This window comes from Panicum virgatum, chromosome 7K (genome assembly GCF_016808335.1).
Source record: "Panicum virgatum strain AP13 chromosome 7K, P.virgatum_v5, whole genome shotgun sequence".
Taxonomy (NCBI): Eukaryota; Viridiplantae; Streptophyta; class Magnoliopsida; order Poales; family Poaceae; genus Panicum; species Panicum virgatum.
Window position 1 is genome coordinate 15,599,152 of NC_053142.1, and position 14,226 is coordinate 15,613,377.

General features: G+C 45.1%; 1 protein-coding gene and 1 long non-coding RNA gene across 3 annotated transcripts; both read left to right on the plus strand.

Moving 5' to 3' along the window:
* The first annotated feature begins 466 nt into the window (after positions 1-466).
* LOC120639950 (SUPPRESSOR OF GAMMA RESPONSE 1-like) lies at positions 467-2,757 on the plus strand. The gene is made up of 6 exons (XM_039915864.1): positions 467-553; positions 657-793; positions 1,171-1,312; positions 1,762-1,948; positions 2,001-2,003; positions 2,384-2,757. The coding sequence occupies exons 1-6, from the start codon at positions 467-469 to the stop codon at positions 2,755-2,757; spliced, it is 930 nt and encodes a 309-aa protein (XP_039771798.1).
* Positions 2,758-10,933: 8,176 nt separating this feature from the next.
* Positions 10,934-13,603, plus strand: LOC120639839. Of its 2 annotated transcripts, none has more exons than XR_005661711.1 (2): positions 10,934-11,595; positions 13,126-13,603. It is a non-coding gene; the product is annotated as an uncharacterized LOC120639839 (long non-coding RNA). The 2 variants fall into 2 exon arrangements; XR_005661710.1 differs by having other exon boundaries at positions 13,135-13,603.
* Positions 13,604-14,226: the final 623 nt, after the last annotated feature.

A 14,226-nucleotide genomic window follows, 5' to 3' on the forward strand; every position in this document is an offset into this window, starting at 1 on the left:
GGTCAAGCTACTAACTCAAGAACCCCTCTTAATAGTACGGTCAAGAACTAGAAGCTATAAAATCTAGCTAAATCAAGTGTCCTTCATCTCCTTGTGACACTTGAGACTAGAAATGTCCTTAATCTTTGAAGTTTAGTCCTTGGCACGTATTATTGTTCGAATTGAGGGGTCTCCTTTCACATTTCATATGAGACTAATCCAATCATTGATTTTTCCATCAAAACACATGTTAGTTGCATACGGTTGTCAATAATCACCGAAACTTACCATTAGCATCTATCGGCCTAGATGCGCTTCAGTGAAGTCAGAGGAGTGGGAGGTGAGCAGCAGCGGTGGAACGCCGGTGGCCGTGTGGCACTTGCACCGAGAAGAGCTCGGGCGGGGTTAGCGTGGCACCGAAGACTGCAGCTAGCAGAGGTCGCTGTGATGGCGATGTTGAAGACGGCGGGTTGGCTTGGGTAGAAGGATGGCGGGGAGGAAAACGCTGGTGCTGCTGGCCGCGGGCCGCCTGAGATGCGAGAAATCGCGAAGCCACCAGAGACGGCGCCCGCTCGTGAGCCTGAATTTTTACCGTAGATGTCGGATCTAACGGTCGATGTCTTGGAGGCGACGTGGCCCAATTCTAGCTAGAGCTTTGTGCAGATTTCGTTATGTAGATATTTGATGGTTATGTGATGTTCAATGATTGCCATGGATTGATCACTGATGGTGTTAGAATATGGAGATGGAATAGGGGTTCGGAGAGAAGAAATGAAATAGCAGATTTAACTTCCCAGTTGCCAGGGGGAGAAATGTAGGTTTTAATAACTATCTCTTGTAGCATCAATTTGATTCTGTTGCCATCGAATTGTACATACTGTGTTGCTATCGTGGCTTTGATTGGGGCTTGGAGTAATGGTGATGCCAAAGATTGCAGTATGTTTCTTTTTACCCTAGGAAATGTGAGCGTGAGGGATCGGATTACATACTGCTCGTTTTTTTCTTTTGGTGTTGATATACGATGCTGGCTTCATATATTAAATTTTTGGGCCTTTGTATTACCTGTACTATCTTTTAGGCTTCAAAAATGGTCTTTCCAGTTGAATGTATAAAATTTTGTACACAGTGGATCTAATGAATGATGTGTTGCTGTTTGTATGTATCTCACTTAAGCATATATGTTTGTTGTAGGCCTTCATGGTTGATTGACTGCAAAAGAATGGCTTCAAAAATTAAAAATGCTTCTGGACCTACACACCATACCACACATACCTGGCAGAGCAACCCGACTAAGGAATGCCCAAAATGCAACTACATTATCGACAACAGTGATGTAAGAATCTTACATTTCTCATGTATGTAAGTAAACTTGGATTCAGTATCTCATAACCTCAATTTCATTTGACATATCTAAAGTTTTCCTCCCTCATTAAATCCAAATTTCCCAATGTTCTATAGATCTTACTCTACTCTAAGGAATGTCCAATTTGGACACTTGCTTTAAGACTAGGCATTAAACCCCCCTTAAATTTGTTAAGCAGAGCTGTTTTCACCTTGATGGTATTGGTATTGTTTACTAATTACATTTCCATAATATAGTCATGCTTGCGAAGCCAACTTTGGCTCTCTGATAGGCTGAATCTATTAAATGTTGCAATGCTATTTCTTTTTCTTGATAATCTGGAGGTTAATCATATGTTAATCATCAGGATTACATTGTTCATCATTGCAAATTTTTATTTATTATCCTGATGGCATAGTTGTGTGTGGTTTTTGGTGTAGGTTGTTCATGAGTGGCCTGGTTTGCCAAAAGGCGTGAAATTTGATCCATCGGACCAGGAATTGCTGTGGCATTGGCTAGTGAAAATTGGGAAATTGGGTGTCAAACCTCATCCATTTATCGATGAGTTTATTCCCACTATTGATTCAAATGAAGGCTTATGCTGTACTCATCCGCAGAAACTCTCAGGTAAGCAAACACACTCACAGAGATTATCTAGTAAATGTCTTGTGTAGCGAAGGTGGTTACCTTTTCTTCCCAACGTTTTTACCTCCTTGCTTTCAGTGTATCTTCTCTCCCTCTCTTAGTATCTTTGCATTACCACCTCTTCAAGTTCTTCTCCAATGTGCAAGTAGTAGACTAGTAGCCCATATACCATGTTATATTGCCTTTTTCTTTTTAAAACTGGGGCAGATGCGCCATCTCATTTAAACATGACCTCACTATTCAATGTTTTAATTGGGAGGAAGGATAGAACATGCCATTTCCATGACTACTATTTTCAGTCTTACCTGCTGTTGATGTGGCTCATAGCCCTGAACTCATATCCACTTGCCAAAGGAGTAATTTGCAAACAGATATGCCTTCATGTTTTTTGACTGGATAACCATGTTGCTTCCGGAGTTAAGCAGGATGGAAGTGTATCACACTTCTTCCACAGAATATTTAAGGCCTACACCAATGGGACTAAGAAGCGTCATAAGATAAATACCGATGAGCTTGGTGAGGTTCGTTGGAACAAGACTGGCAGGACGAAAGCAGTAGTAATAGGTGGAACACACCTTGGTTGCAAGAAAATAATGGTTATGTATGCGAGCAATGTAAAGGGTGGGAAGCAAGAAAAGACTAATTGGGTGATGCACCAATACAACGTTGGCACTGGGGAAGATGAGAAGGACAGTGAATTTGTTGTCTCTAAATTATTCTATCAGCAGCAACCTAAGGCCAGGGAGAAGATTTCAGAGGGCATGGGTGATCATATGGAACCTGTAGGATAATTAGAAGTACATCATCCCAAACGTCAGCCGGAAGGTGCTGGGGGTAGTGACAAGTCCAAGGAGAGGCGGTCGTAGCGCCTGTAGTCACGATGGAGAGTGCCGACCAAACATCCTGGGCACTGCAGCACTCGTAGAAAAGATGTTCTGTAGATTCAGTTGGGGTCGAGCAGGAAGGGCAGGAAGCATCTTCGTCACACAGAATGTGCTTGTACAGGAGGTTGGCTCGAGTCGGCAGCTGGTCGTTGCAGAACAGCCATGCGAAGAACTTCACCTTGGATGGGATCTTTGTCGCCCAGATACGCTCCCCATTGGCATCGAGCTCCCCAGTTGCAGTTAGGCACCTGTAATAAGCAGAAGAAGAAAAGGTCGCATCTTCGCGATCCCAGGTCATGACACGTGCATCCGTCTTAGCAGAGAGGGTTCGGCCAGCGATGAGCTCCCTCAGGGAGGTGAGTTCAAGGCTAGCCACAGTACTGAGCCGTGGTCGAAGCTTGAGGTTTAGGGATGGTTGATGAGCAGAAGCCATAGAGTAAAAGGGACGAACTGCATGGGAGAGAAGAGCTGGGAAACGGAGGTAAAGCGGACCGTCAGGAAGCCAGTCGTTAAACCAGAAAGAGGTGGAGCAGCCATTTCCTACAAGAACGCGAGTAAGCGTACGGTCCACAAGATGTCGGAGGAAGGAATCATCGGGGAGACCATCTCCAAGATCACAGTTAAGGTCGTCGACAATCCAATCGCGCCACGGAAGGGAGTCAGAGAGGTGGAGGCTTGTGAATGAATTTAAGTAGCAAATAGTTATTTTGGGTAGTCAAATCTTTTATTCCAAGCCCGCCTTCAATCTTAGGCAAGCACGCTTTGTCCCAAGCAATGAGGCAGCAGGCACCCGAACAAGTTTCTTCGCCGGTCCAGAGGAAGACACGGCGGCGGCGATCAATGGCATCTATAATACCATTTGGGAGCAACAGAGAGGACATCTAGTAGACCGGGAGGCTGCTGAGAATAGCATTGGTTAGCACGAGGCGACCGCCAGTGGAGAGAAGTTTTTCTTCCCAGCCTGCAAGGTACTTGTCGCATTTGGCGATAAGAGGGTGGAAATCAGCATTCCGCAGTTTGGTGGCGGAAAGAGGGAGCCCGAGATAAGGCTGAGGGAAAGAAGAAATCGGACAGCCCAGGATGTTAGCGATGGCTACGCAGGCGTTCTCATCCATGTGCATGGGGATGAAGGTGGATTTGTGGTAATTGATGCGCTGCCCAGTGGCAGCGGCAAAGTCGTCGAGGACATCCTTGAGGGTGGAGGCAGCAGCGGGACTTCCACGGAGAAGAATCAACATACCATCCGCATATTGAAGGATGGGACAGGGAAGGGAGGGAATGATTGGGTGATTTAGCATGGCTGATTTGGAGCCAATAAGCTGTTTCAAAACATCTGCGACAATGATGAAGAGATAAGGCGAGAGCGGGTCACCTTGACGAAGGCCGCGCTTGCACTTAAACCAGTGGCCGGGGGTGTTATCAGAAGAATTGTGGTGCGACTGGTGGAGAGGAGGGAATTGATCTAGAGACACCACCGATCATCGAAGCCACGAACACAAAGGATTCTATCGAGACTTTCCCAGCAAATTGAATCGAAAGCTTTATGGAAGTCCAGCTTAAGAACAATGGTAGGGGATTTGCGACGGTGGCAGCGGCTAAGAAGCTCAGCGGCATACACAAAATTTTCAGAGATGCAGCGCCCCTTGATAAAACATGTCTGATCGGGGCCGACGAGGAGAGGGACAGAAGGCTGAAGCCTGTTCGTGAGGACTTTTGCAAGAGATTTCACAAGAGTTGTTTGGAGAGAGAGGGCGGAAATTTGCAGCTGAGCAAGCTCCGTCCTTTTTTGGGGAGGAGGACAAGAAAAGCACGGTTCAGCCCGTCGAGAGAGAGGTCATGGGAGAAAAAGGAACTGAAGAGATCATGAACATCAGGGAGGACAAGATTCCAGTAGGTCGCAAAGAAGCTAGGGCCAAAGCCATATGGACCCGGACTGGAGTTTGCATTCATGACGTGGAAGGCGCTGCTAATCTCAGAAGCAGAGAAGGGGAGGGAAAGGGCACTAGGATCCCAGGCATTCTGATCAGCGTAGAGCTCGGAGAGATTGAAATTCCAGGAAGGCTGAGAAGCAGAGCACAAAAGGTTGGAGTAGAAAGAGAGAAGAACGGCAGCCTTCCCATCGTGGTCAGTGACCTCACGGTCACCATCTTCCAACAAATGGATGGTGTTTTTACGCATACCATGGACATGGAAAAACTTGGTGTTCTCGTCCCCCTCGACGGCAATGCGAATTTTGCTGCGTTGCCTCCAATAAGCAACCTTTTCCTTGATTGCAAGCTCAAGAGAGTCAATTGCTAAAGTCCGCAGGAGGGCGTCGGCCGGCCCAAGAGGCCTCTCTTCCTCGAGGAGATTGAGAGCATCAATGATGGCCTTGCAGTCGCGTTCCCACTGCCGATGAGGCCCAGTGCGGCTTTAGTTATCCTTGGATTCCATTTCTACAATGATGAAATGATGAATAAATACACTATTAAGAGTGCAAAACAAATTTTATGTTGTAGCCTTTTATAGATTTAATTAAAGTTAGAAAAATATTATTTATGATGAAACCAAACTAACTTAGTAGTTAGTATATTTGAGAATGGGGGCAGTATTAAGCATGCAGATTTTTTAAAACTCTTTTGTTTTGTGGGCTGCATTTGACGGCGACCAAATATCACGAAAGGGAGGCCGTGCAGAGTGGCTAACCTAACAGACATCCGGCGTATCATTGGATCACTAAGCGCAGAAAATTCTAAAACCAGATACAAGTTCTAGAACTTTCGCGGTTCACAGGCCACTCTGGCAATTCCGCAACTAGTTTAGTCGCAAGTCGCAACATGGAGGGGGCCGCATATAAAATGCCAGGTCCTGATTGGACCGAGTGCTCCCTGTCCCACGCTCCACTCCCGACACCTGTTCTGTTTAAAATCCCGGGCGTCGACGTGGCCGCGTGCACAGCCACAAACCATCGCTCCGCGGTGCAATTATCAATCCGCTAATCAGCTCGGCGCATCTCAAATCCCCCGCTAATCACCCGCTAAGCCGCTCTCTCCTCCCTCCGCAAAAAAGCTAATCTCCTCGCTTTTCCTATCTCCACTTGGGGGGTTGGGGGTTCTAGACTCGTCGATTCGGTTTCGATCCTTCCAGACAGTTCGCTGCGCCGGGCTATAAAAGCTGGCACCTCCCGTGGCCATCGATCGGCACATCAGCATTCGCAGGCAGCCCTTTGCTCATTGGCCGGGGTTGGGGTTTGAGACTCATCGATTCCAAGGTATGGAGAAGTTTCTGGATACTGCTGTTTTTTTCCCTCGTAAGATCTCGTAGAGACATCTCGATGCCATTTTTCGCTAAGATTTCGTGTTCTGAGTGGTGATCGTGGCGTGGCGCATGAGTGATAGATCCGGTGTGTTTTGGCTCTGTGGTGTTACTGTTATTTTCCAAGTGGATTTCATGAGTAGGTTGGTACTTGAGAGGGATGTTCGAATTCAGAGGATATTCCAGATTCGTGGTCAATTAGGTCCTGTTTAGATTACAGCCCATAAATCCCGTAAACGCAAAAAAAAAACATCACATCGAATGTTTCGACATATACATGGAGTACTAAATGAAGTCTATTTACAAAACTTTTTGCATGGATGGGCTGTAAATCGCGAGACGAATCTAATGAGCCTACTTAATCCATAATTTGCAACAGTGATGCTACAGTAACCATCCGCTAATTATTGATTAATCATTGATTAATTAGCATCATTAGATTCGTCTTGCGATTTATAACCCATCTGTATAAAAAGTTTTATAAATAGACTTCATTTAGTATTTCAAATTAACAAGATTCAAACGCAAAATTTTTTGCGCGTGAAACTAAACACGGCCTTAGATAGCAAGTGATATATCAAATTCGTGATTGATTTGATGGGAGCCGATTGTCCAATCTGGAATAGAGGAATTCCAATTGACTAGTTCCTGATGCGCTTCATTTTTCCTTTGTTTTACTCTGGGAAAGTTAGGTGCTCCAGTGCACGGTCAGACTTTTTAACTCAAAATACTTAGGTCATCTGACAATATCTGCAGCTAATGATGCAATGCTCATAATATTTTAGCTTATTTAAAGCCAATTTAAACATCTGAAAAACTATGTTTACTGGTAAGCCGATTTTGGCATTTTGGCTTCTCAAAACACGAAAGCGCGTCCGTGCTTTGGTCATTCCCTGGCCTCTCACTGCACCATGTAGCCCGAAAAAAGATTGGCCGTCCGATCGAGCTGCCTCTCCATCCAAATCGTCTCCTCCATCCTCTGCACCACCTTTCTCCGCCACAGCCCGCCCCTACCTTTGTCGCCGCCCCTGCTCTGCCGCTTGCCTGCTCCTACCTCGCCGCCCTCGTCAGTGTCCCACGTAGCCGTCGCTGCTGAGCCGGCCGCGGCCCCGTCCTGTTCGCTGCCCAGCCCTAGCCCGCCACCTGTGGCCATGGTCGGGCCGGCTCAAGAACGCCACACACCGATGGCTCCCTCCATGGGGAGGCGCCCCCGGACGATGGGGTCGAGATAACCTTCTCCGTCGCCACTCCCGCCTTGGCCCCATGCCGTCCCCCTCCGTCGCTGCCTGTTCCGCCATGGTCGGCGCGGAGACCCCGCCCCGCCTACCCTACCTCGACGCCATGCTCGTCCTGATCCCCATCCCACTCGCAAAGTCTGAGATGGGAGTTGGAGGCCGACGAGCGACAGCGTCGGGGCCGGATGGCTGAGTTGGCCAATGGCGCAGCTCGTGGACGAGGGTTGCCGAGGAGCCCGCCTGAGAAGGAGAGCAAGGCGGCTGACCCTCCTCCGCACCTCCACGAGACCACTCTCAACACCTTGCCTCAAGGGGCGTTCGTCACGGCTGCTAACATTCCCTTGCTCCTGAGCTGCTGGAGTGACGCCCCTACGATGTTCGATAAAATGTCCATTGAGAACACTGTAAGGTGCAAGTTCCTGCTTGCCTCCCCTATGCTTACCCATTTTCTCTCGCTTGGACTCGTTGCGGCAGATGAGGTAGCATTCCTGTACGCTGCTCATTGCATGAAAGGGAGATTCATATTCTTTATCTGTAGTTCCAGGATCATGGTTGAAGAGAAGAAAAACCATATGCCACACCCTTTTTTATTATTGGGCCAGTTTCAATTGGGTGGAATAAAAAAAAACTTCACAAACCTGAAATTTTGAATTTAGAGGAACCAAAACGGCTTTGATAATTCCTTTAGCCCTACAACAAAAAAAAAAGAATCATGCAAATTTACAGAGAAGACAACCAAGACACTACTACATAAAAGATTTTTAAGGGTGGATAAACACGTATTTTTAGAGGCGGATCATGGCGTGACCCACTCTTAGAAACTAATTTCTAAGGGTGGATCATGCCATAGCCCGCCCCTACAATCCTTTTCCAGAAAATATAAAAAATCTATAAAAAAATTGAGTATAGCGACATAAAAATGAAAAAAATATTCTAGCCACCACCACTAGTCCAATAGTGCCGAGCTACAATTTTTTTAACAAAAATATGCACACCTGCATCTCTTGGAATTTGAACTACAAACCTCACGAGTACCTTCCTTACCACCACACTATACACTGAATTGTAACTCTACGGGGTATGTTATTCTTTTATATTAACTCAGAAATTGATTAGTAGGGGTGAGTGATGCCATCACCTGCCCTAAAAATATTTTTCTATTTTCACCAAAAATTCATTTAGAACTTTACATATGGCAAAATAAATAAAAAAGTAAAAATTTTACACTATGGTTATTGTGAACTATAGAAACAAAAAACTAGTCCAAGTAATTTCAGTATATATAAAGGTTAAGATTGTGAAAACTCAAAGTATGACTTAAGTTATATGAGATATTATATATGTAGTCATAGCTATTGAGAACTAGACCATTAAATGATCATCTTAAATGAAAATGTTGTGAGATCACAGGAAAAGTTATAAGTTTTTTTTGCATAAAAATATTAGTAGGGGCGGGTCATCACCCGCCCTAAAAAAATTTTTGTAGGGACGGGTCAGATGCTACAGTAACCTTGCTTTCTTTGTAAGAACGGGTGAAATTTAATTTAGTCCGCTCATGAAAAATCGTGACGGTGTTACAAATTGTTTTTATAATAGTGAGAAGAAACACGCGTAAGCTCGCACGGACCATCTGAATCTTCCTGACAAGAAGCCAATCTTGGCATGTGATGGCCTACACGTGAATCTCGTGTAGGTGATTGGTGTCACAGCTACAGATAGAGAGAACCGAGAAGCAACGGAAGGGGGGGAGGACCGAAGTATCTCCTACGTGTGTGGCTCGAGGCTGCCTGCCTGCAACATCCATCGCAAAGGGCCCCAGACAGCCATGGCATGGAAGAGAGGAGCTGCCGGTCGCTAAATCGTGGTTTGAGCTGTGTGATAGAGCTATCGAGACATATTTCATCGCATAGCTTTTGTAGACTTGTATGCACAATGCCAAAAGCAAGAGAATATCGACTAACCGCATTCGTGAGGAAGGTCACTTAGTGCACACCGGCGCGGTTCCACAAAAATTGCCAGTTGCCATGAACCATAGGCAATGGGGGCGCACATTGATGAAAACATGTAGGATACGCTAGCATGTGCGTAAGGGGATCATAGTTTGTTATCACTAGCTAGAGCAGCGAAAGAGTAATGCGTGTCGGTGTGGAGGAAGTACACGATCTCTTTGTCCAGGTCCTCGTAGCAACTAATTAGTTAATCAGCAATGTCTCTATGGAATCAGCAGTGCCGCGTTACACTTAGCATCACGTAGCTGACAAAGGTTTTAGGATTAGATTGGGTGAGGTGGTGGCTAGGGTTTCTCGCATGTTGAATAACACACTCCTAACCCCCATTCCAAATATTTATAGAGCATGGTAATAGGTTTTCAAGTTGTTGGCCCTTTGGAACCCTATATGATCACTCATGGATCAGCATCCCTTTGGTCATTAGTTCTAATGGTTTGTGATCACACCTTGGGTACATCACCAACAACCTCCTGATTGCACAGGAGACAATCATTTAGAAAATTCTTTGAAAATACTACCTTTTAATTGTGTGACCCATGAGGTTCATGTGTAAATAGGGGTGGTAAGGGGCTCAAAATTTTGAACTAGAAAAATCTAAAGGCCGGGCTCTAATCTTATATAATTTTGAATTAAAAAATTTAAGGGCCTTGATGAGCTGTGAAAAGGCACTGGGGCCATGGTCCATTACCACCCCTATGTGTAAATCTTTTTGAAGGAAAAAACCATTCTTTAACAACAAATAAATAGCGGCACCAAGCAAAATATACTAACTCCTAAATACATATAAAGTTCATATGGGCCCAATCCATATATACTCATACACGTATCCCTTTGCCGGATGATACCAATAAAGCTCAAGGCTATATATGTGCCACCATTGTAATTGCTCGACCATTTACTCTATCAAATAGTAGATCCAATAAGAGTAATTTTTATTAATGCATGGTGGTTGACCTCTTCATGGCCATGCACTTCTAATCCAATTGTCGAGGGACCTAAGGTATCTCTCATATAAGGAGGAGCAAATTCCATCTCTATTTTCTCACATCGATTCCATGTTTCATGATACACCTGATGGATACTTTTATGTATCTCCGTTGATTAGACCCGGCCACAGAATCAATTATATATATATAATAGCTCTATTTAGTACCTTGATTATGATTATGGAATAGTTTATTCCATACCCGAGCCGGCCCGTGCACCTGATCCGCCCGTCGCCGATGGCCGCTTCCGGTTTTCTGCGTCCGGTTCGCCCCGGTCTGCGTCGACATCCGGACATCCCCCCTCCTCCACCCCGTCCCCACGCCCAACCACCCAGCTCCCGTTCCCTGCCGCCGCCGCCCCCCGCCCCCACCCCCACGGGCGCCGCTCGCCTCCACTGCCCAGCTCCCGTCCCGTCTCGGCACCCAATCCCGTCTTGGCGCCACACCCCCTCCGCGCCATCGCTCTACTCCCGGTGCCGCTCACCGCCCATCTCCCGTCCCGGCGCCGCACCCTCCCCGTGCCGTAGCGTTCCTCCCGTGCCGCTCGCCTCGTCCGACGGTGCCCCCCTCCCAACGCCACATTTTTTTTCAGCCAGCCCCAAATCCCTCCCGCCGCCGCACCAACCTCCTGCGCCGTCGTTCTCCTCCTGGCGCCGCTCGCCTCCTCCGACGGTGCGCCCCTCCTCCGACGGGAGTCTCCGATTTGATCGCCAGTCGTGTGCCACTCTCCTGCGGTGATTCTTGCCCCCCTTCTATGCATCGGCGGCGACGGCAACACAAGCGTTGGATGGATCCTAGGGATCCAATCTTCCCCACGGCAGTTTGCTATTTCTCCCGTGGAGATGCTCTAGCGAGTTAGGTGCCCCGTCGAGCTCCTCGCTCTGCGCAAGTTGCCCCTTGATCTACCACACACCGAATTCCCAAGGTGCGCAGATCGACCAAGGGTGCCCTGCGAGGCTGCGAGCATGTTTCCCATTCTAATTTCCTCATTGCGTGCAGATCAAAGATTCTTCGAGAGGATCTTAATTACCTCTAGTTTAATTGGAGCACGGCGGATGTGTGGATGGATATTGGTTGTTTTTTTTCAATCGACTGCTGTTTTACTCCCTATTGTGGTGAGATGGTGCCACTGCTGCCTGCTGGGATGACTGGATCTAACTCTGGTGCCAACGACCATTCGACAATATGCTGAATGGCAGGACCTCCTTGCGAAACTGTCAGGTAGTGCTTGCCAGTGCTGGTTTAGTCTCATTTCCTATTATCATTAGTTAGTACTTCAGCTACTGAACATTTTGATCTGGCTCTTGCATGAGATGGGTCCAGCAAGCTGCAGTCTTCTCTGCATTTATATTTTTTGTTAATAGTTCAAGTTATGCAGTAAAGGTTAGATCAGGGCGTCAATTACATGGTTTCCTTACAGAAATATCTTAAATATCTTTTGTTTCCTGAAATCCTATCAGTATCTCTTCTTAGATCGCACCTATTAAACTTTGGGCATAATACCCGGTATCAATCTGTCTATCTTTATCTGTATATAGGTGTTGATATTTCAGATTTGAGGTTTCTGATTGTTACACTTTATGGCATCCTCAGTAGAACCTATTATGTGACAAGTAGTTGCTCATATGCTCATAAATCTCAGATCTGATGAACATTGCTGTCCATTTGCATGCTTATGTATTCTGAAATTTCAGTATATAATTATGCATGCCACTTTGCTTGCTGCAAGACCATAAATATATTGCTGAGATTCTTATCTTTGAATATGCACATCATTGTATCTTATGAATTTGATGCACACCTCATAATTGCAACTTGCTGCCATATCTTGTCAATATAATGCACACTGTCCAACATTTTGACTGTGCACTAATGTCCACCCCACTGCCTTATCTATGTTCATGTAAACCATGGCATAAGAGGTATGGATGAAGCTTCATCAACCATCACAAAATGCACTATTTTTGGTTGGTAATTTGACTTGTTCTGTATCTCTGGGTTGCTGTGAGATGGATTTTTTTTTCAAAATGCACCCCTTTATCTCTGAACGCAAAGAATTCGAACCTATAACTGCTTTTTTATTCAAATGCCAATTTGTGCTTTCTTATTCATATCTTCAGTCTCATTTCAGGATGATTGCTTGCTGGGTGTCTATATATACCTTAATTGATATATAGAAAGAACAAGTTCTTTATCAATTAATTAGCTTGACCTTGTGTATCCAGTGTCAACAACATTTTTTTCTTGCACTTGTCCTGATCTAAACTGAATAATTTGTTGACTAATTCTTAAGTCTGCAGCCAGTTCATGCAACTGAGTATATCCTATCCATGGGGTTTGTTGCAACACAATGCCCATCTATTGTTAATTAATAATTGTTTTGCTCTTCCGCAATGTGTATAGGCTGTCTTTAACCTGCATATAATAATAATTCTTAGCTCTTATGCAGATTGCAAGATGCATGCTTGTTACCTGCACGTGAGATGGTTGATTGGCTTGATGGTTGTTGATTTCCTTTTTGTTTATTGTAGTTCTGCCAAATTATAAAAACAGGGTCAATGAAATAGCTAAATGCATTGAGTTTTTATGAACTCTTATCGTGTGCTCAGTTTAAATATGGTCAATGGAATAACAAAATGTACTCAGTTTTAGGTTGAAACTGAGATCAACCAATCACGAAATCACTATATTCAGTTTGCAATTTCGTATATGCAAATATATTTTGTGATAAGAAAACTAACTTGGTGCTAGTCTGCATAGGTTTGCGATCTTGCGGTGGTTTGACAGCCTGCGGATTCGGCAGCACTGGATTGGGACTGGGACGGAGCCACATGCGGAGGTGAAGGACTGGCCTACAGGCTACAACGACATTGCGGGGTGGGTGCTTCGCCGCCCAGCAATGCCCAGGACATGCTGCTAGGCTAATGTTAAGAGAAGAATAATTTAATTGGCTGTATATGAATGCACTATCAGGGAGGAGGCTGCGGAACAAATAATTGATTTTGTAGAATCAAGTGCCTAAAAAGGACAGTATGTCTAAAACGGAAATCTGATTCACTCTGGGACTGGCGCGTGTCTTTATTTTCAGGTATTTGTTGCAGCTTGTGCATTCTCATGTATGGACCTTGGAGTAGATCTTCAGAGAGGTCGATGATTGTTGTAGTAATTGGTATTTTTCCATTATTCCATTGATAAAATTTCTGAGTATGTATAGATTGTCAAATATACACTTCCGTTTACTTCGTGGGGTTACATGTAATTTATTTGTGTCCAAAGAATGTAATTTATTTTTTATGTGAATTGGGGCAATACGTAATACTAGCTGAATCAGGCACCTCCATGACATCACATGAAGTATACTCAAAGAAATAACTATGCAAATAGAAATATTTGGTACGTGGGGTTATAAAGACGGCGAGAAACAACCAACGATGAATCCCAGAATTGATGGCGAGTTCCTGCAACTGACAGGGACGTGCGCGTGGGGAAGTGGAGGAAAACCGTGAGGAGAAAAACCAATGAGGGAGGAAAACCCGGAGAAAAAAACCAGCGCCCCCTAGCGGCAGACGCGATCGGCGTGGCACCGTGCGTGGGCTACGTCGGGTATGGAATAAGTATTCCATATGCAGCTTACGGAATAGCGTGTGTGTGTGTGTATATATATATATATATATATATATATATATATATATATATAGCAAGCAATGTTTTCTTAGTCCATCATTTGGAATCCTAACCAGAGTCAGGACAAATCAATCCAAACATGGATAATCAATATCTGGCACAATCGTGGTACGGTCTTTACATGAAGTGAATAAACACAAAGTTGATGGTGTTACGTAGGTCTATTAC

What these genes read in the sequence shown, in the direction of transcription:
- LOC120639950 (XM_039915864.1), top strand. Translation starts at nt 467, where the DNA reads ATGGCGGGGAGGAAAACGCTGGTGCTGCTGGCCGCGGGCCGCCTGAGA. An exon ending in CAGTTGCCAGGGGGAGAAAT is followed by an intron (nt 794 to 1,170) that starts GTAGGTTTTAAT and finishes TGTTTGTTGTAG; the next exon opens with GCCTTCATGGTTGATTGACT. An exon ending in ACATTATCGACAACAGTGAT is followed by an intron (nt 1,313 to 1,761) that starts GTAAGAATCTTA and finishes TTTTTGGTGTAG; the next exon opens with GTTGTTCATGAGTGGCCTGG.